The sequence below is a fragment of the Crinia signifera genome, chromosome 1 (assembly GCF_055691185.1).
Source record: "Crinia signifera chromosome 1, ASM5569118v1, whole genome shotgun sequence".
Lineage (NCBI taxonomy): Eukaryota > Metazoa > Chordata > Amphibia > Anura > Myobatrachidae > Crinia > Crinia signifera.
Window position 1 is genome coordinate 53,974,719 of NC_139217.1, and position 20,017 is coordinate 53,994,735.

General features: G+C 44.9%; 1 protein-coding gene and 1 long non-coding RNA gene across 4 annotated transcripts in view; one reads left to right on the plus strand and one right to left on the minus strand.

The window, feature by feature from the left end:
- Nucleotides 1–20,017, minus strand: part of SH3TC1 (SH3 domain and tetratricopeptide repeats 1) — a 59,472-nt gene that overhangs the window by 12,717 nt on the left and 26,738 nt on the right. For all 3 annotated transcript variants that reach the window (XM_083153150.1, XM_083152972.1, XM_083153058.1), the window contains exons 5-12: nucleotides 18,574–18,679; nucleotides 12,752–12,895; nucleotides 10,875–11,055; nucleotides 8,551–8,621; nucleotides 7,870–8,065; nucleotides 4,399–4,532; nucleotides 3,812–3,847; nucleotides 1,196–2,872 (exon numbers count right to left, since the gene is read on the minus strand). In XM_083153150.1, coding sequence (XP_083009276.1) covers nucleotides 1,196–2,872; nucleotides 3,812–3,847; nucleotides 4,399–4,532; nucleotides 7,870–8,065; nucleotides 8,551–8,621; nucleotides 10,875–11,055; nucleotides 12,752–12,895; nucleotides 18,574–18,679 — 2,545 coding nt within the window. The remainder of the gene's footprint in view (nucleotides 1–1,195; nucleotides 2,873–3,811; nucleotides 3,848–4,398; nucleotides 4,533–7,869; nucleotides 8,066–8,550; nucleotides 8,622–10,874; nucleotides 11,056–12,751; nucleotides 12,896–18,573; nucleotides 18,680–20,017) is intronic.
- LOC146020248 (uncharacterized) lies at nucleotides 2,699–8,163 on the plus strand. Its single transcript, XR_014450761.1, has 2 exons — nucleotides 2,699–2,791; nucleotides 8,008–8,163. It is a non-coding gene; the product is annotated as an uncharacterized LOC146020248 (long non-coding RNA).

Sequence of the window (20,017 nt, forward strand, 5' to 3'; positions counted from 1 at the left end):
CATCAATGGTTTCAACCACTGATGATCACCCTTGAATTGCCATTCGCTACATTCACTAGTCTGCCGGCTAATCAGAGCCCAGGGGTGGGGCTTTGCAGGTGCATCGGGGAGGAGGGAGGGGATATAGGCCCTGCCTCCCAACACATCATGTTGTTCTGTATCATCAATGGCAGGTAACCATCTGGTTCTCCCCCATTGATGGTAGAACTATTCAACATTGGGCATAGACCTTCAATAATGTTAAACGTTTTTTGTCAATGGCCCATCTCTAAATCTAAGATAGCAATTCAGTAGGTGCCTAAATAGAGGGTATACTACTGATACCCACTGCAGTTTGTGTGAATAGTGAACAATTAGATGGGATATGTAAGGCAGAGAAACAATAGTGTTATAGGAATATTCAAGGACCTGGACAGTTATAGTAGAGTTTCATTTATGGGAACCTGGGGGACAGGAGACAAGGGGGGTTATTCATGTTCATTCGGTCCTCCGTGCATTTGCATGTTGCGCGTCTGCGCATGCGCGTTTATGTGCATGTGCAGACGTAGGGTACATGCACAAAAGGCAAACTTTCGGTTCGCCGGGTGCACGCACCCTACATGGCGTGCAGGGGGCAGAGATGGCCAGGCTGCCCCATCACCATATGGGAACGCCCAGCATTCCATGGGCGTTCCCATGAGAACGCTGGGCATTCTCATGGTAATGAGGTGGTGACGCAGGTGCTGGGGGGCTGGTAGCTGACAACACCGGATGTCAGCTGCACGCCCATATCCATCCCAGCGTTCACGACTTGAAAGTCACTTTTCTTTGCGTGTACCTTCCACAACTTTCGATTGTTGGTGACCATCAAAAGATGTGGGAGGTTACCCGCATCATAAGAATGGATGTTTATGCTAAACATCCATTCGCAGCCTGTGTGGGCTAACCCGCACTGCAAAGGGGGGGCGGACATTCGGCGGGTGGGGTTAGGTGGATTTGCAAGGCTGCAAATTTGCAGCCCTGCGAATCAACCAGAATAACCCCCAAGATCACTTTTTGCTCTTCTGCTCCTACGTCATTTAGTATTGTTACTGGAGTATTGTATGGGATGTAGGCAAAGTAACATATTTTATAAATTGGTCATATGGCGTTGGCGGTGGCGTTGATACCAACTCACAACCCATGTTGTGGTTCCCCATACACAGGCTGGACATACCTTCCAAACTGTTTGTTGCCATTGCCACAAGAAGGGCCCATTCATAATGAAACCGTCCCTTCTCATTATGGCCACCAGTAATGTAATGCTGCCCAAGCATAAGCAAAACATTGATATAGTCAGAGCTATTATCCATAATTGGAAGCTTGGAATAAATGGCTATGGCTTTAACCAAGAACTGTTCCGCTACAATCCGGGCTTCTATGTGCAAGCATAGAGTACCAAAGTTGGCCAGCACAGCCCCCTGGTTTTGCAAGCTGTCCGTGTCCTTTGAGATCTGCAAAGCTTTGCAGTAGTGCTCAGCGGCATTCTTAATCTTATCTTCTCGTTTCAGAGCAATACCAATGAGATTGTGCGCAATTCCCAGCTGCAGTGGTGTGCAAAAAGCAAATGACACCACATTGTTCAAGATATCGAGAGCCACGGTGTTCTCTCCATCCAGCAGATACAGCCAAGCAAGTGAAACCACAATGTCCACCCTGTGCGTCATATCAATGGTGACACTGGTGTCCACGGCCTTCATGATGTGCGAATAAGCCTCTTTATGCAACCTGTGGCTTATGCACAATTCAGCTAAACTCAGATATATATAAGCGGAAAGTTCCTGCTCTTGGTCGGTGAGCGCCGATTTGAGGGCGTGCTTTAAGTGATACGCGACCTGAGGTGGAAATATCTGCCCTTGATTTTTCATTCCATGAAGTTTGGAAGTGTTTTCTATGATGAAGCCAACCCTTCTTAACGAGTCCATGAAGGTCACAGAGGTCTGAGAGGCGACATTAACACAGCTTAGGGTCAAGTGTGGCAAACACTTGTGATTGTACATGTCCGCCAACTGGAGGTAGTGTTTTGATATTGAGCCTTTATTTGAGTCTGTTGCTTTGTTTAAGACTTGTAATCTTTCTACGAAGGGCAACGCTTCACTGTATTGTCTTAAGTTGATGTAAGTTTTGGCCAAAAGTCGGCACACTTTTATTTCACTGTATTGGTCTTGACTCAGTATTGACTTTTTCATGGCATATTTCAGGATTACAGGTTCCATGTCTGTGCTACTGATATACTTTTGAAGTCCAAGAATTAAAGAGGAAGATTTGTCAATAATTTGCATACATTTCTCCTTCGATTTTTGCTTTAGATATATTGCATTCAAGTTCACAAGGACAGCAGTAAATAGCAAAATGTCAGAGAAGTCACCATTGATTACACCCATGGCTTCTTCAAAGTAAACTCTAGCTTGGGAGAACTTATGTTTCTTAGTGCATAACCTGCCTAGGAGAAAGCAAATTCTGGCCTGAGACCACATCATACTGGACTTCTTTGCTGCCTCCCGGGCTATGCTAAGATACCGAACCAATTCTTCCTCGTCATCGTATCCATGAAACGTGGCCTTCAAAAAGGTATATGAGACATCATAGAGCTTGGTAAAGCTTGGGAGGAATTTTTCGCTATTCAGAAACAAGAGCAATGACTGTAACGATTCATGTTTTTCCTCTTCCTCACAAATACAGAAACTGGGGTCTTCACACTCATCACAGATGTCCTGGACCTGATAAGAGTCAGGTCGGTTTGCTTGCACATCACTGAAGTCCTGAGGACAAGGTGAGCTGGGCATTGCCAAAAATGCCTCTAACTTGTCTTTCAGACTATTTGTGTTAGTGCTTGATGTTGATGTTGAGATCTCTGAAAAGGAAGAACAATCTATGTTAATATGTTCATTCTATACATGTACGTTAGATGCCAGCTCCCAGTCACCTCATCAACAATATGTTATTAGTTTCATATTGCTGACCCCATAGAGAACTATGTGAATGCGAGTGTTAGTGCATGCAGGAGATACACAACATTTCCACATGTTAAATGGACAGTGTTAACCCCTTGAGCGGCAGTGGAGTGGAGCCCCAATAATCTGGAGTACGATCCCCGGGGAGAAGAGGCAAGGACGGGGAGGTAAGCGACAGGGGCGAGCGGGGATTGCTCACAGAGGGGCAGATGTATTAAGCCTGGCGAAGAGATAAACTGGAGATAAAGTGGAAGGAGATAACGCACCAGCCAATCAGCTGTGTTTGAAATATGACAGTTGGGATCTGATTGGCTGCTGCATTATCTCCTTCCACTTTATCTCCAGTTTATCTCTTCACCAAGCTTAATACATCTGCCCCAGATTGTGGTGCACAGCTGGAGGCACCACGGGCACACACCTGCTAATCAAATAAAAAGTCTAATCAAATAAAAATACTAAATAAAATTTCTCGCTCCTGCAGCGCAACTCAGCCCGAGAAATTTCCGGGCATACTACCGAAAAGGTTAAGGCCCCGCCATACACTTTGGGCGATTTGGGCTGAATTCACCGGATTCGGAAAGGATCGTGCCAAGAAATCGGATGAAATCACACGTTTGACATCCGATGCACTTCCCCGTGCGCATCAGATCCGGAGGTCGGACCTGCTTGCACGTCCGACTTCCTACTTAGACCCCCTCCCGGTGGCCAGGAACGGAGTTGCATACAATACATCACATGCAAAAGGACCACATGCAAGACATAACATCCAAAGTGAAGATAATATTACTAGTCCCTAGTATATCGTATAAGTAAATTATGCAATGCAATTATAATCTTACCGCTATTGTGGCAGACTTTTATTCCCTCACATTGATCTGCAATAAAAATAATTAAAAGATCAGCTGAGACATGATTATTCATAGAATATCATATTTTATTACTGTGCAAAGCTTACATGAAGTGGGGCATTTAGGGGGCAATTCAGGATGGCTCCTTGTGATCCGAATAAAGCCCCAGGCCCGATGGTTGGGGTTTACGCATGGCCATTCGCTATGGGGAGGCAGGACCCTGCTGCATGTCCCCATAGAGCGCTTGGGCATTCCCCAGGCAGGTGGCAGACGGCTGACATCACACGATGCCAGCAACTGCCCCATCTTTGGTGAACATCAACAGAAATAAAAGTCAGTATAGACGGACTTTTATTTCCGAAGGACATTAGATGGACATGGTTCCGGAAAACATTTTATTAGTAACCACATAAATATTTTGTCTTCTACAAGAGATCACCGCACATCTCTCTAGTGACTGATTAAATCCGAATGACTCATTAAAGATGAATATTAATTTCTCTGAGCCTGTTCATTAAATGGATAATGGGCGACGGGTAATGCTCTAGTATTCTACATGCAATTAATGAGTCTCTTACCGAGTTTATACAAGTGGCAGACCTCAGAATGGGATATCTTGTGCAATAACGCCTTAGCTGCCTCCATGTCAAAGTGCGCTGTGCTTTTGGGGCACGTCTTGTCTTCCTCTAGCAGACTGGACGTGCTGTCCGTCCTGGGCAATGAGAAAACAAAGGATACCGTCTTCAGTTTTAATGGATTGTTCTCGCTATGTTTTCTTGTCTGCATTTATATTGTTTGCCTTGCTACTGTAATTGTCCACAGTGATAATGTACAGATGGGGCCAGACTCATTGTTTCCACCGGACCACCATCCGTAGGTTTCTTGCGGATGGCAGTCTGCCGGTCGGGGACGCATCTGAAACGCTCGAGAATGGGGCGCGCAAGCATCTCGACATGTGCGCACTCCATTCTATAGAGGATGGCGGATGGTGCAATGGGAGACACCCAGATGAGAGCGGCACCATCTGTAGCTTAATGTTGGCATAAGCCATGAGGTCCCTATGGTGGGAAGTAGTTGGCATCCCGGTGCCAGCAATAAAAATACCAGCGGCGAAATCCCGACACTAGTGACAACCAGGGGCGGATTCAGGATAAAATGACAGGGGGGGCACCATGATAAAAGAGGGTTTGGGTGGGGGAGAGTCGGTGTTAGTGGTGCCAGTGTACATGCAAAGAGAGCGGCAGAGAGAGGGTGGGAATGGGATTAAAAATAGGCCCTGGCATTTAAAGTATGCAGGCTCACCATGGCGAAAAAAGTGAAGGATGCAGTTGTGCGCGCGCCGAAGGAGCGCTCCGGAAAAGGGGGTGTGGCCACTCAACAAGGGGCATGTCCTTGAGTGTAGTGTACAACACTACTGTATATACAACTTCTACACATTATGCAACAAAATACTAGACCCCACTATACTTGCCCCTACACATGATGCCAAATGGAATGAGCCAAAATTCACATAATGCCAGATGGATAGAGCCAAAATTCACATAATGCCACACAGATTAAGCCAAAATTCACATAATAACACATGGATTGAGCCAAAATTCACATCATGCCACACAGATTAAGCCAAAATTCACATAATGCCACATGGATTGAGCCAAAATTCACATAATAAACACATGGATTGAGCCAAAATTCACATACAGTAATGCCAAATGGATTGAGCCAAAATTCACATAATGCCACATGGATAGAGCCAAAATTCACATCATGCCACACAGATTAAGCCAAAATTCACATAATGCCACATGGATTGAGCCAAAATTCACATAATAAACACATGGATTGAGCCAAAATTCACATACAGTAATGCCACACGGATTGAGCCAGAATTCACATAATGCCACACAGATTAAGACAAAATTCACAATACACTTCATAAACAGGGACATTGTCCACCAAAGGCGCGCATTAAACATTTACACCATAATGTCCATTACACGTTAAGTTACATGCCATTATGTCCATTATGTATTATGCCAAACACCATAATGCCTATTAAAAATTATGCTACATAAGTGCTGCTTATCTACATGCTCATTACCAAGGGTTCCATGCTCATTGCCAGAGGTTCCATACTCGTTGCCATGTGGGATTACATGCTCATTGCCAAGGGGGAATACATGCTCACGGTAAATGGGGGACAGCCGCCGCCAGGCAGAAGTGATAGCCACTGACAGTGGCAGAGCCTGGCTGTATTCAGAGCACTGCAGGTCCCGGCTATTTGAAATAATACCCCTTTCACACCAGAAAATGCATTCCCAGGTTGGCCCCCTTTACACCAGCCTAGTCCCTGCATTTTCTGGTTTGAGGGGGAGAGAAAACCACCCCTCCCCCTCTTTAACCAGTTATCTAATTTACCCGGCTATATCTTCAGATCCAACTGACCCATTTACATGAGACAAGTATCATATTGATTTGAGTGGGCTTTGAATGATTTTGGTCCAGTGAATCTGAAACGTTTGGTTCCAGAGAAATCTGTCATCAAAGAACATAATCAGCCATGAAATTACATTTCAAAAATAAAAAAATCGGTTTACACGCAATATCTCTGGAACCGATTGACCGATATGGACCAGACTGGTATCATATTGAAGGCCCAGCGATTTGGAATTGAATGAGATCAACCATAAGCTTCGATGCCAGGGAGCGAAATGGCAGCCGTCGGAACTAGGTGGGGGTCGTAATTGCCGGTTCCCATATTATCCTATGGGGAAAAAACGTTACAGCTTTGCCAGGCGTTATCTTTGGTTCCCGGGGGGCTAGAGACACAGGCTGGGCTCGTTGGAAAGCCCTGGTCCTCAGCTACAAAATGAAATGACAGGGGGGCACGTGCCCAGGTGCCCCCCCCCCCCCTGAATCCGCCACTGGTGACAACCATTAACAATGCCGATGCCTGAATCTCGACTCTCGGCCTCCAACATAAGTATACCGGGGAGTGCTAGGGGTAGGCTGGGGGGGGGGGGGGGGCTGTTAGGTTTACACACTACAGGATAGCTTAGGCTGTGGGAAGGGGGGTTAGGGTAAGGCACTAAGGAGGGATGGTTAGGGTTAGCCACCAAGTGGTATGGTTAGGCGTAGGCACTAAGGGGGGATGGTTAAGGATAGGCTGTGGGTGGGAGGAAGGGTTAGGGTTAGGTTGCGGGTAGTTGCAGAGAGTTAGGGGTTGGGGTTAGGATATTTGCTTAGGAGGTGTCAGGCTCCTCAGGATCAGGATCCTGAGGAGGTGTCAGGCTCCTCAGGATCAGGATCCTGTATCCAACCTCCCTATGGTCTCTGGCATCTAGTTGAATCCCTCCCTTGGAGTTTCAATATGATACCTAGCTTTTAATGCTCTAAATCAGGCTTGTCCAACCTGCAGCCCTCCAGCTGTTGTGAAACTACAAGTCCCATCATGCCTTGCCACAGTTCTGCTATTAGGTAATGCTAAAACTATGGCAAGGCATGCTGGGATGTGTAGTTTCACAACAGCTGGAGGGCCGCAGTTTGGACATGCCTGCTCTAAATAAAACATATTGAACTGAGGTATTTTACTGATCTGTATATAAAATGTGAACAATGAGATATCCTAAAACAATTATTGCTAACCAATAGGAACACTACCATTACTGGGTAAGGCATCATTTACAGAGCATCTATTATCAGCATAGAGTGGTGACAGCCATTTTGTAGGTGGCACCGTTGGTCATGAAAATGCACTTGGCCAGTTCTCGAGGAACAAATTCCATCACTTATGCAGGAAAAACTAGTTATGCTAGTAAACAGATAAGCTAGTGCATTTCCATGAATATTGCTTCAGTTACAACATGGCTGCCTCCAATGCAGGCGACCATTCTTAGATTGTTCACTATGTGCATGCCATTATGAAGCCTTAGTTTTATTTTCAGACCTTCTGGATGTCATTATTACAATCCTCAATCACTCTGAAAAGCTTTTTGACAGAAAATGCTCTTTGTTTCTGACCCAATGCCAGCATGCATTTTACTTCTCACCCGTCGTTCGATGCATAAGGTTTCACATGGTTGGTTCGAACAAAGCCCACACTTCCAGTAGTTGCATTTCTTCCCAAAAACCACTCCATGCATTCAATATACGTGCTGACGGTTTCTATCATGTCTCCGCTCTGATAGGTCATCTCATCCGGGGAGTTACTTTCGTGACTTATTACAGCTTCCGACCATCCTACAGCTATTAAATACAGATATTTCTCCAGTACATGACCATAATAATGAGACTTGATATCAGCAGCAAGAAATGACACTTATAAATTCCACTTCTGTAATAAATTAGTTATCTTATGTTATCATTTAAAGTGATATTGCTTTTAGGATAGAAATAACTAAAATAACATTGCATAAATACTTTACTTCCTAATATTTGGTGTTGAATGTGGGGTACCCCACTGCACAGACTTCATGTTGCAGTTCCCCAAGGTAGCTTCATTCCCTGTACCAAGATGGCCACTGAGGCTACTATTGAGCCACTTTAAGGTTGTGTTACAGATTCCAAGTGGAAGACAGCAGTCTTTCACTCTGAATCTTCACCAATACTGTACATACTAGTCTTATATTAGATATAGCTTCCAATAACTGTAGCTAATTAGCACGGACCTGCAAATCATCACCCCAGTAACAACAGACCGGCTGATACATACAATATGCCTTTTCTCTTACCTGTTCTCTTTCCCAGCAGAGACTCTGTGATGTCCATAAACTCAGAACCTGCATTAGTTTTCAGGAACCACCTAAGGCATATGAAGAGAATCCAATTTTCTTAATACAGTGTATGAAATCCAATGTACTAGAGCAGGGGTCAGGGAACTTTTTTACCTTTTATCCAAAAATATTATATACGCAGACATCACCCCTTGATTTGAAATGAAGGAAATCAAATAATTGTAATACACACTGTGCCCCAGAAATTGACGATGTATCTTGTTAGTATGGTACACAGCCTGGCAGACATTGATGATGATGATTACCATGTATAGCTGTGTGTGGTACAAAATTTGTACCACACACAGGGCGAGATTCAGCAAGCTAAAAATGCTGTAAAAAAAACGTTTTCGGGGTTTTTACCGCATTTTCATATGCAGCAAAGCCCCATTGCTGGGGCTTCGCTGCGGGGGGTTACGCCAGTTCCTATTTGGCGTAACCCCATGGAAGCCTTTGGGCTTCCCTTCGCGTCCCCCGCCGCCCCGCGCGCCCCCCGCCGATCTGCACCGCACTCCCCTCACCTGTGTCTGGGCAGCCTCCTGCTGTGCTGCCCGGACCAGTGTTCTCCTCCTGCCTGCACCACTTCTGAGTGCAGGGAGGAGGAACTGGAGCCCTTACAGCTGTGTACGGGTTCCGGCAGGGAGGGGGGGGACCCGGTGCACATCGCCGGGCATCGCTTTTGCGTTAATAATCGCATATGTTACTGCATATGCGATTATTAACTATGCGAATGCCGGCAATGTGCTCCGGGGATTATTGGTGAATCTTGCCCACAGCCATACATGGTGGTCATCATCATCACCAATGGCTGGCAGGCTGTGTGTGGTATAGCCACTGATAATGTGATGTCCAGGCAACTATTAGTCAGTACTTCAAGATTATATAGTGACAGTCTGTGCAGAGTTGGTTTTGCCCAATATACTGTAGTACCCTCAGTAACGGGCTATAACTGCGCACCTCTATATGGTGTTTCATTAGACCACCCTGTTGGGGTCTCGTTTAGGACACTGTAAAAGGGGAATTGTGATCAGCTTCTATCTCTGACCGTTGTATCATAATATAAAAATGAATAATCCCACAGAGCTGGCAATCATATTACCATAGGGCATAGTATGATGGGATGGCATGATGCAGTATGCATAGTGTGAAGGCTTGCCATGTTATGTTAGGTACACTGGTATGGTGACATTATTGGGAAAACCCTACACTTGAGTTGTACTGAGGAATTCCCACCACACTCTTACAAGGGATATTTTAAAGAAGTTTAAACATAAGATGTACAAAACTTGCTGGACATCCCATCACCCATCACTACGATATTAATTGCATACTGTATGTACTTAAATACTGTATGCTATAAGCAACACAAAAGGGCAGCTCCAGTACCTAGCTTGTGACCGAGGAGTCCCTCTGCAGATGCACAGAGTGACACAGTGGACATGGGGGATGCTGGGAGGAACCTTTACGATGCCTAGGGAGAAGCCCATAGGCTTCTATAGGACAACCCCTGCGGCCGGGTCATAGTGCATATGGAAAATGTCGTAAAACCCCCAAAACAGGGAATTTTGCATTGAAGCATTTATGTGGTAACAGTTTTATGTTTGTTACACATAAAGCGTAATGGATTCAGTATGAAATCCCGGCGGTCGGAATCCCGGCGTTCAAAATCCTGACGCCGGAATCCCGACCGCTGAAATCCCGACAAGGGGGGGGACGTGGATCGTCCCCCCTTGCGGGCTCGCTACGCTCGCAACGCAGCGGGCCCGGTTCCTCGCTACGCTCGGCACGCTAATTTATTCTCCCTCCAGGGGTGTCGTGGACAGCCACGGAGGGAGAAACTGTCGGGATTCCGGCGTCGGAATTCTGAACGCCGGGATCCCGACCGCCGGGATTTTAACTGCATCCCAGCGTAATATAGTGGTGATATAGTGGAGAGAGATAACATTCTGACCAATCAGCTCCTAAATGTCAAATTACAGGCTGTCATATGAAACATACTGACCAATCAGCTCCTAAATGTCAAATTACAGGCTGTCATATGAAACATACTGACCAATCAGCTCCTAAATGTCAAATTACAGGCTGTCATATGAAACATCCTGACCAATCAGCTCCTAATTGTCAAATTACTGGCTGTCATATGAAAAAAGACAGAAGCTGACTGTTTGGCATATCATCTTTCTCCTCTTTATCTCTCTCCGAGCTGTGATAACTCTCCCCCTAATGTCCCCACTACACGTCAATCAGAGAATGAGAATGAACTGCAGAAGACAGCTACCTACTGATGAAATGGACTTAGCACCTCAGCAGAGGCTGCGGAGTATATTACTGTGTCATTGCCCAAGGTGGGGTCACTGTCTGTCCGCTCAGCGCTGGGTCTATTAGCTGGAAATATCTGCACCGCACCATCCACAACAGCTGCCGGTCTCACACAGTTGTCAGCACACAAGACATAATACATCCCTATAACAAAAAGAGCCATCAATACATATTTCATGACAAAATATTAGAAATCATGTATACATTATTCCTGCTGCCCCAGATGGTTTGGGTACACAATATCCTGGCGGTAACCGTACCAAGCAGTCACAGTAATGGCTTCTGCAGAGTCACAGAGTATTTGAACCTTTTCAACCCCTGCAGCAGCCATACCCTAACTGTCCTCTCCTGCAGACTCCCAGGATCCCCGGGATTTGCCTCTGGATGCTACACTGCGCTGGGTAACTGCTGTAAAGCAGTCCATAAGTGGGAGGGTGCGGCGGAGGGGGCAGGCAGGTACGTGTCTGCTAAGTGTGACCTTTAACACTGTGCTGCACAGCCGCTCAATCTGGTTGCCGGGTAGCGCCTGAGATAAGCACTGCTGAGATGAGCACCAGCTTTATATCATGGCTCCTCCCTAAGATGGCCGCCACCCACCTGCCAACGGTTCCAGAGCCCAGCTGTAACTGCCACAGAACATGCTCAGCCAGTGGGTGGCGTTAGGCCGCTAGCTAAGTCGTGAACGACTGCTGCTTAGCGAGCGGTACTGAATCAGGCACATAATCTATGCAGTCATCTGAGTAATTTTAGTATTACATTATCCTAGAAGATGGTAGGATTGGATGAGCAGTACATATAAGCCTAAAGTGCATACGTTTTAACCACTTTCAAAAGGCCAAGTGGAGAAATTGCCCATAGCATCCTCTCAGTTTCTTGCTATCATTTACCTTGTACATTTTTTAAAATGATCTACCCATAAAACTACTTAAAGCTGGAAGATTGGCTGCAAGTTTCCTGTATAACAGCGACAGTGATTAGCCTAGTGATTCTACAGGTTGTGATTTTGCGAGCAGGGCCCTCCTACCATTTTGATTGTCTGTAACTAGAACGTTTCTTTTATCAGTGTTTCAAATTGCAAATGCAATGGAATTTGCACTGCTATATAAAAATCACAAAGGCCGTCATTCAGATGTGGCTGGATGTGCTATCACTGCTGCTTACATAGAAGGTGTGACGCAAGGGGTGTCACATCTTCTGCTGCAATATTGATCTGCACTGCATCCTACCATGCATCTATTTCCCAGGACCATCAACCGGCTGCATGACCCACAGTGGAGAATTTCCCACTAGGCACGTGGGCGGTACTTGCTGGGGGACAGCAAAGATTTTTTATTTTTTTTTGTCATTATGATTATTTTTTTTTTTATATGTTATTTTGTAACTCTTGGGTGTGGAACAATAGGTAGCAAATTGTGGTCCTGGAGGTGGTAGTGGGGTCAGGTTGAGGCTGCCGGGGCGGGGGTGGGAGGGTTCTCCACACATCCGGATTGTCCCGAAAATAAAGAGTCACAGTTATGTGATGGGAGAGAGGCCAGTTATGTGCCTAGAGGCGGCCTGGCCACTAAGCCGCAGAGGCTGCGGAGTATATTACTGTGTCATCGCCCATGGTGGGGTCACTGTCTGTCCGCTCAGCGCTGGGTCTATTAGCTGGAAATATCTGCACCGCACCATCCACAACAGCTGCCGGTCTCACACAGTTGTCAGCACACAAGTTGCCTGGCCACTAAATTCATCCCTGGTGACCCATACTCATTTGAATCGCTACAAGTGTTATGTAAAGAGAGAAATAATCCAGGAGGTTTATGCAACGCTGAGACTATAATAGAAACATTTAACCGACCTTCCTCCAATAAAAGACCCCTGTAGATGCGACTCAGTGACTCCTCCTTAACCGAAACTTGAACTCCTGCATCTTCATCCTCTTGGGAGGTCAGCCAAAAAGACTCATCCAAAAAGATGTTCTCCATGCAGTGACTGAGGAATCCTGCATTGTCAGAACAAAGGACAATAAGCCGATTAGTAATTAACAAGACAGATATGGTGATGGTTACATGAGCCTAGGGAAGACTCTATTGTTGCCTGTAAGCTGAGCGACCTGGAAATGGAAGCGATAACATGTAATGTAATGAGAAGGCCGCCCTTGAGGACTGCATTGTGATGTATTTCATTGACACGGTTACCCAGTGGACTTTCCCTAACAAGATCAGTGTTAATATTATAATTTCTAGATTGCTCAGCAGATCACTGAACAAGAACTGTACACACATTTTCAATGTTAAACCTAAAAGATCATTAAACCTTTAATACAATTTGCACTTATATAAAATAAAATATAAAACATTCAAAAATTTGTATTCATATGTTTGACATTTAATTTGCTATTTAGCCCCTAATTTCAACCCTCTTTTGTCATTAAGGAGTGTGGCAGCGACAGTTTACTTCCACATGAGGTGATTTTGAACAGCAGCAGGGCTAGTGAGATCCAGTCAGAGTTTTCCTAAGATGTAGTGTAATTCACGGTCTACTAATTAACAACACCTGTTACTTCCTGTTATATGTTTGTCCAGAGCAGAGGGTCAGTGATCCTGATGCCTTTTAGCCACTGGACCATAGGCTGGGGGAATATGGGGATTACATCAGGGATTCTCTGGAATACCGTTATTGTAAAGCCTGTGTGTTGCCTACTGGAAACTTGTCATTGCTGTAATCCGAGAACTGTATTGCTGTAACCTAGAAATTGCCAATCTGTTATCCTGGTATGCTGCCTACCTGCTACAAATAAAGAACCAGAATTTGTTTCAATCCAGTCTATGTGATTCCTTGTCATAGGAAGCACCTGCATGTTTATTTCCATGCCATATATTATATCCCAGCAAGCAAAGATGAGGGAGGCATCACCACACTTCACCATTATTGATGACCTGAAGTCATTTCCATAGTACCAAGCCAAGCGTCAACTATGATCCTTCCCCACCAAGGTTTCCCTAGAGTAGGGGAAGGGGACCCTCAGTGCACAGGATTTGTACCTTGTACATATGTGTGCCAGTCAGACCCTCCACTGCCCATGCACAAAACAGATGTGATAGTCCGGTATAATACATATAAAAACAGTTAAAGAAAAGAAAAAACACACCAATAGCAGCAATGATCTCTAGTGCATTACAAACACAGTGTACATGGGATTCTTTTAGCATCCCGGGGTTCCGGATGCTGGTGTTCACTATACTGATGCCGGCATCCTGGCTGGGAGACAGTCACTGGAATCCTGTCATCAATTGGCATGCCGGCACCAGAATCCCAACTACTGGGATGCCGAATGATGAGTAACCAGGGTGGGATTACATTACGGCGGGGTTAGGGGGTTATGTTTAGGCACTAGTGAGTGGACTTAAGCTGGGTACACATATATACAATTGTTGTGCCGTTCTTCCGTTCTGGGTCGGATAGCCGTTCAATTGTATATGTGTGTACGCTGTCCCGTACGAGCGATAAACGGCAAAAAACTGTCTTGACCGTCCATACTCGGTCGGTCGATGGTTCTTTGCTGTTTAATTTTCATCCGACAGGACGGCCTCATATCGGAACAAAAGTGCAGTGTGTACGCACGTTCGATCGATATGATGGCCGTTCTTGCGACTATACTGCCAAAGTGGAACGCCCATATGGGCGTTCCATAGCTGCATAATCTCTCCTACAGATAGAGGGCCTTGTTTTAGTTCACTCTTTCTGACAAAATCCTTCTTAGATGGACAAAACCATGTGCACTGCAGGGGGGTAGATGTAAAATGTGCAGAGTGAATTAGATTTGGGTGAGTTATTTTGTTTCTGTGCAGGGTAAATACTGACTGCTTTATTTTTACCCTGCAATATAGATCTCACTTTGAAGTAAAACCCCACCCAAATCTAATTCTCTCTGCACAAGTAACATCTGCCCCACCTGCAGTGCACATGGTTTTGTCCATCTAAGCAGGATTTTGTCAGAAAGAGTGAACTAGAATAAGGCCCATAGTTACACTATAATAAGTACATTGCATTCAGAATGCACACATGAATAAATCATGTGTGGAGGTGACAGGGTTAATGTAGTTCACGGAGCCACGGCTCCGCTGCTCATGATATATCAGGCTGTCACAACATAAAGGTATTTGAGAGGCACAAGCAGACCGACAATAGCCCTTAAAATGGCTAAGGATAATACAAGGCACAGTTGCTAATATTTCAATATGCATTACATAATAGCCAAACTGCTATAAAGCCGGGTATGCGACTACAGGGTGACTACCGCAAACTGACTATACTCGCATACCCGGCTTTATAGCAGTTTGGCAGGGTGACTACCCCAAACTGACTAGTCGCATAGATGTGTACCCAGCTTTAGTTGTTGGTATCCCAGATCAGTTTTTTATATACTTTCTTTTTTATTGCGCACTTTGGATAGTATTCTTTTCAACACTGTTATTTAATTTTAATTATATTTAAGTAGCATCAATCCTGTTAATACAGGTTGGTGTATTGAGTATTTGAAACAGTGTTGCTTAGTGCTTTATTGTAGGAACACTGCAATACAATGTAGCCGCAAATGTGTTTATCTCCCGGTCCACTGCTGCGTGTGTGATGTTATATGTGATCAGCTATATGGCACACAGATATGGTGTATGCAGTTACAGGAATTATACTCAGAGATTGAGCTGTATAATACAGGTTGGTGTATTGAGTATTTGAAACAGTGTTGCTTAGTGCTTTATTGTAGGAACACTGCAATACAATGTAGCCGCAAATGTATTTATCTCCCGGTCCACTGCTGCGTGTGTGATGTTATATGTGATCAGCTACAGTATATGGCACACAGATATGGTGTATGCAGTTAAGAATTATACTCAGAGATTGAGCTGTATGATACAGCTAAATGTTTTGTACACACACGTTTTATGCTAGTACTAGTTGCTGCTCTGATGTGCTTTTGCAATTTTGAATAGGTTTAGCACAAATGTAAATTGTGTGTAAGTATTTGCTGGTTATCACCCATCAATAAATATGTATATAAAATCGTGCAGATTGATTTATTTTTGTATTGTGAGCCCAACTATACTGTAGCTTTAGTGTCTTGGTGCGCGCTGTATCGCGCTACCGCACTATCAGGTTGATACCTATTACTGTAGTAGAATACAGGTATGTTTCTCTCTTAAATTGGATTACATGGGTATCACATGTTTTTGACAATGCTTTGGCTGAATGTGTGTGTAATGTGCCACTGTATTCTGTTAATCAGGGCACCAATAGACATAGATTGCCTGCTCCGGTTTTATACAATTGTTTTTAACTGCAATGTACTGCCGAGCTATCTGTGCTCACTAAATGTCAAAGTATAATCGCCTTTATATATGGAGGGTATTGAGAACCCAGCTTGGAGCATAAATACTCTAGTGCACACTGTACCATGCTGCCGTGCTGTGAGAATATGTTCTATTGAGACATCAAGGAGCATAAGTAGCTTCTGCAGCCAGTGAGTAATATATGCATTCTCAAGCGCTATGTGAAGCGCTAATAGTGAGAATCCAACCTTTCACTTATACTATTATCTGTTATTGTAAGGTGTATCAGTTAAATGACCTTACAATCAAGGAATGTATAGTGCGCTATTCAACAAAGTGTGCCGCGCTGTGTTCAATTAATTAGACACCTGTCATATTTGTGTCCAATCTATAGGATAGATGTTATAACCGCACCATACAATTTGGTGCTAAATTCCACATGCCGTGGGATCAAATCTATTATGAGTTTAATATATTAAACCTTGATTGTCTTGCGGCTATTACAACTGGGACAGATTGATAGATCAGCCTGTGGATAGTGTATGCACTAACAAGCGCTCTGTATTGCGCTACTATAATGATGTCACTTTTCAATTATAATGATATTTGTTGTTATGTATGTGCATCAGTTAAATGTCCTTGCAGTTAAGGGATATATAGTACATTGTTCAACCGCACTGTATCTGGTAGTTAGACACATGTCAGTTTTGTATCCAATCTATTAGACATGCAATTAATTATACCTTAGGATAGATATTTATGCACACACCATACAATTTAGTGCTATTCCCACATGCAGTGGTACCAGACTGGTTGTAGGTTATCTATATCAAACATGTATTGTTTTTGCGGCTATTGCCTGCAGGACAGATTGGTATAGCATAGTTTGCATAGTATTAGGGTAATCCCACACATTTCACAGTGCAATTTTTTTAAATTAGACAGAAGACAGCATCACTCCTTTAGAAAGCGACTAGCTAGTCACTTTGCCGTATCTGTCCCTAGTCACCCTGCTGGCTGCTATAGAGATGCGGTAAGCAACTAGCTAGTCACTTTGCCGTATCTGTCCCTAGTCACACTGCCGGCTACTATAAAGATGTGAAAAGCGACTACCTAGTCACTTTGCCGTATCTGTCCCTAGTCACCCTGCCGGCTGCTATAGAGATGCAGTAAGCAACTACCTAGTCACTTTGCTGTATCTGTCCCTAGTCACCCTGCCGGCTACTATAAAGATGCGGAAAGCGACTACCTAGTCACTTTGCCGTAACTGTCCCTAGTCACACTGCCGGCTGCTATAAAGATGCGGAAAGCGACTACCTAGGCACTTTGCCGTATCTGTCCCTAGTCACCCTGCCGGCTTTTAAGACGCGTAACCCGTCACTTTTGTTTAGGTTCTGTACTCACGCCTCTTTGTTTTGGTATGCCCGTAACCCAGCCCATTATGATAATTATGTTTATATATATCGTGTCAAAAGCCCAAATCGAGAGAGTGTGTACGGTGGTACAATCTTTTTCTTGAGACTGTTTGGACGGGAGTACATCGGAGGTCGCAAGTAAATTGTACAGGTGTGTACACGCGTATCGGCTGGTGTTTCTGGACGGTCCGACGGAGCTGGGGTCGGCCGAACGGTCGCAAGAAAACAGGGATTGTATAGATGTGTACCCAGCTTTAGGGTTATGCTGCAGGGGGAGGTTAGGGTTAAGATAAGGGGAGGATAGGTTTTGGTGGCGGGCTAGAGTTAGGCACTAGCGGGGAGGGATAGGGCCAGGCTGCTGGTCAGGGGAGGTTTAGGGTGCTAGAACAGAGGGTTAGCTGATGACAGGTGGAAGGTAAAGGTGCCCATCTAGCTGGTTGGAACAAAAACATGGTTATGGATGAGTGACAGTTTGTCAGTTTTCCAGCATTTCCAAGCAAATGGTCAACTGTCATTTGCTGTCATCCATAACCATGTTTTTGTTCCAACCAGACAGATCTGCAGATAAATCTGCCTGTGTATGGCCACCTTTAGTATATTTACCTAACCCCTGTCAGGATCCCCACTTCGGGATGCTGGTGGCAGTTTTCCAACTGCCGGCATCCTGTCCGCAGGTCGTCCATATATGCATCCCATGTAAACTACCATAGACCTGGGCCCTTAGGGCCAGATGTATCAAGCTTCACAAAGTGATAAAATGGAGAGTGATAAACAACCAGCCAATCAGCTGCTACCTGCCATGTCACAGGCTGAGTTTAAAAAATGAAAGGTAGGAGCTGATTGGCTGGCTGTTTATCACTCTCCAGTTTATCAGTTTGTGAAGCTTGATACATCTGGCCCATAGTCTCCTGTACAATTCCAGAGTTTTTATTTACCAAGTGAGTAGTAGGTGGAAAATTTCCATATCTCTTCCAATGTTCTGAATGTCACCGTTATCAGATCTTTATCGCTCTCAATAGATAACAGCCGAGCCGACAGCTCCTGCAAAAATAGCAAGTAGAACATTTTATGGGGTTGTATACAAGCTAAAGGCAATTACACGCCGCTACACTTTATGGTGCATCTGAGGCTGCGCTAATCCCTGGTAGGATGTAGGAAATGTTCCAGTGTAACATTCTAAGCTAAAGTACCAGAGACATCAGAGAAATCATTCCCCCAATGTCCGCAATGAAAGTGTTAAAGCAGTTCAGTATTTTCCGACCTGATGTTGGGAGAATATCTATAAAGTTTATTTATCACACATTGATTAAATTGACTGAAAGGTGCAATTACACATGAAATGATCAACATAATATTTATAATCAGAATGGATAAAATCCACCCACCCCTCTTCCTCTCCAGAACAAGCATTGGCCAAGACCAATCCGAGCTGCATTGGGCAGCACGGATGGTGTAATGGTTAGCATTACTGCCTCACAGCGCTGAGGTCATGGGCTCAATACCCACCATGGCCCTAACTGTGCGGAGTTTGTTTATTCTCCCTGTGCTTGCGTGGGTTTACTCCGGGTACTCCGGTTTCCCCCCACATTCCAAAAATATACTGGTAGGTCAATTGGCTTCCAACAAAAATTAACCCTAGAATGTCTGTGTGTGCGTGTACATGTGGTAGGGAATATAGATTGTAAGCTCCACTGGGGCAGGGATTGATGTGAGTGTTCAAATATTTTCTGTAAAGCGCTGCGGAATATGTGTGCGCTATATAAGAAACTGTTAATAAATAAATAAAATAATAAATAAGACCAGGCATTCCCAACCATGGTCCTCAGGGCACACCAACAGTACTGGTTTAAGCGATGTCCAGGCTTAAATCAAAATTGATCTGGTTAAATCAAAATTACCCAGGTTAACTCACATGTTCTCAAGCCTGGATATCCCTGCACTGGGAATGCCTGGCCTAGATTATGTAGGAAATAGTCACCGAGCTGTTCACACGTAGCGATGCAGCCAGGGGTCGTGGGGTGCTGGACTCATGGCCAATGGGAGTTCAGGCAGGATGCGGTGTGCTGGAGGCAGACGGCTGACATCACATGACATCAGCCGCTCACCCTGTCTTTGGTCGGATGCCCGCAAATATAAGTCAGTCTCCACTGACTTATATTTACGAGCCCAGGAGAAACCATTCCATAGTTGGCGACCATCGAATGATTTCTCCGGCAGCGGCCACATGCGTGTGGATACGGTAGCAGCGGCTGGGGGGGGGGGACTGCGGCGATTGGGTGGGGCGGGCCCTATGGGGCTTGTAAGCTGCGAGCTTCTCAGCATACAGAGTCAACCAGAATCAGGGGCTAAGAGGGAAGTCCAGGAGCTCATACAGGGGGG